Source organism: Hydra vulgaris, chromosome 03 (genome assembly GCF_038396675.1).
Source record: "Hydra vulgaris chromosome 03, alternate assembly HydraT2T_AEP".
Classification (NCBI taxonomy): Eukaryota; Metazoa; Cnidaria; class Hydrozoa; order Anthoathecata; family Hydridae; genus Hydra; species Hydra vulgaris.
The window spans coordinates 11,841,200-11,843,414 of record NC_088922.1 but is presented as its reverse complement, the minus strand read 5'-3'; the positions used below and the strand labels follow the sequence as shown (position 1 = coordinate 11,843,414).

The window sequence follows — 2,215 nt, the reverse complement described above, 5'->3', positions numbered from 1 at the left end:
TATTATTATTTATTCATTATTAATTTCATAAAATCGACACGACGTCATAACAATATTCATGATTAAACAAGGTAAACTTAGCTGTTCGGAACTATCCGATATTATACGTGATCAGAACGAAACTATTCAAAGACTTATAAAAAGAATTGAATTATTAGAATTGAAAAAAGAAACCGAAAATAGTTCAGCTACATTTTGGTCAAATCTTTATCACAAAAATAAATCTGCAGAAAAAGCTATTGTTGTAAACTCAATTACCAAAACTATATTATCTGAACAGGAAGAAAAAAAAAGCGTGAAAAGAACATTATCGTTTTCGGAATTCCAGAATCAAAAAAAAAATAAATGAACTTAAAAAAAACAACGACGACAAAAAAATAATTGACGAGATATTTGAGGAAATTGGTAAAGGCAATGAAAAACCTATTAAAATAATAAGATTAAAAAACAAAAAAGACTCAAAAACTCCTCCGCTTATTATTGCATTATTGCAGTACTTCCTGAAAACAGTGAACGTAATAAAGTTTTACTTGCCGCTAGGGAATTACACAAAAAGATAAAATATACAAACGTCTTCAATAATCCAGATATGACACTCGCCGAGAGGCAAATCGATTCTCAACTTAGAAAAGAAAGAAATAAGAAAAACGAAATACTCCTTGAAAATGAACCAAACTCACCCTTTCGATGGTGCATTAGGCGCAACGAAGTCATTACAAAATTAAGTCAAACTTAATTTTAGTAAACAAAAAATATAAAAAAACTATAAAATTTTCAAACCATTAAAAAAGTTACTGAAATTAAATCCGTCAAAGCTATATACACAAACATGGACTCCTTCTTAAATAAACGCCACGAGCTCAAACAAATTGTAAACAATCTGAAACCCGAAATTATTTTTTTAACAGAAACTCTGCCTAAAAATAAAAAAATTAAAGTTAATGATCTCGAGTTTGCTATTGAAAATTACTTACTACATACAAATCACAGGAATAGTTCTTGCCGAAGAGGTTTTGCAATATTTATACATAACAAACTAAAGTCATCCCTAATAAACCTAGATATATTTCCATCTGAATCGCTCAGTTGTGAAATTGCAACGAAAACTTCTAAGTTATTGTTAAGTTTATATTACAGATCACCAAATAGTAACGATGAAAACACTAACTGCATAAATCAACACATTGTCAAACTTTCAAACAAATATCCAAACATTCTTATTATAGGAGATTTTAACTACCCAGATATCATCTGGCAAAATCCAAAACAGCCTATTACAAATTCCTCTAAATCAATTAAATTTACTGAAAATATTCGCGATTCTTTTTTAACCCAACATATTTCAAAAGCAACACACATCAGACAAAATCAAAGTCCTTCTACAATTGACCTCTTATTTACTTCTGGTGAAAACATGATTTCCTTTTTAACTCATCTAGCACCCATTGGCAAAAGTCATCATCAACTACTCTACTTTACTGTATCTATTGAATCTATTATAAATATACCACAATACCATACAAAGCATTTATACACAAAAGGGAACTATGACAAAATTAATGAAGACCTTGAAAATATTAAACTCTGTCCAACATGCAACTCAGACCAACTATGGAATATCTTTTTCAATAAACTTAAAACTACTATCAACAATAATATCCCAAAATCTAACTTTAATAATATAAAACGCTCAAAATGGATTGACTTTCAAATAATCAATGAACTTATATTTAAACGAGAGAAATATCGTCAATATATATTGAACAGAAATGAAGAAACATATGATGAGTACCGCATTTCACGAAACAAAGCAAAAGCAGCGTGCAGAAAAGCAATTATTGAATTTGAAAAAAAACTGGCGAGAGACATAGAACAAAATCCAAAAGCATTTTCTCGTATGTCAAATCAAAAAGAAAAAACAAAGAAGCATTCCCTGACATCCAATACAATAATATTGTTGCAACTACTGATCTAGATAAAGCCCATCTATTCAATATTTTTTTTGCTGATACTTTTTCAAACAAAAAAATAACAGCAACACCACCATTTAATCTAACATATAAAAATGTAAATCCACTAACAAACAATATTGATCTAAGTCCGGTAAATATCGAAACATACCTCAAAATTCTAAACTCATCTGAATCACCAGGCCCTGATGCATTACACCCAATAATATTTAAGAAAACTTGCTTTCAAATGTCTAAACATCTAT

The 2,215-nt window shown here is 29.2% G+C and overlaps 1 protein-coding gene across 1 annotated transcript; it reads left to right on the top strand.

Annotated features, from left to right (window-relative positions):
• The first annotated feature begins 829 nt into the window (after window positions 1-829).
• Window positions 830-1,975, top strand: LOC136078467 (uncharacterized). The gene has a single exon (XM_065794239.1). It carries the CDS (start codon window positions 830-832, stop codon window positions 1,973-1,975), a length of 1,146 nt encoding a protein of 381 aa, XP_065650311.1.
• Window positions 1,976-2,215: the final 240 nt, after the last annotated feature.

Excerpts from the sequence above, each read along its gene's own strand:
- LOC136078467 (XM_065794239.1), top strand. The coding sequence starts at position 830 with ATGGACTCCTTCTTAAATAAACGCCACGAGCTCAAACAAATTGTAAAC.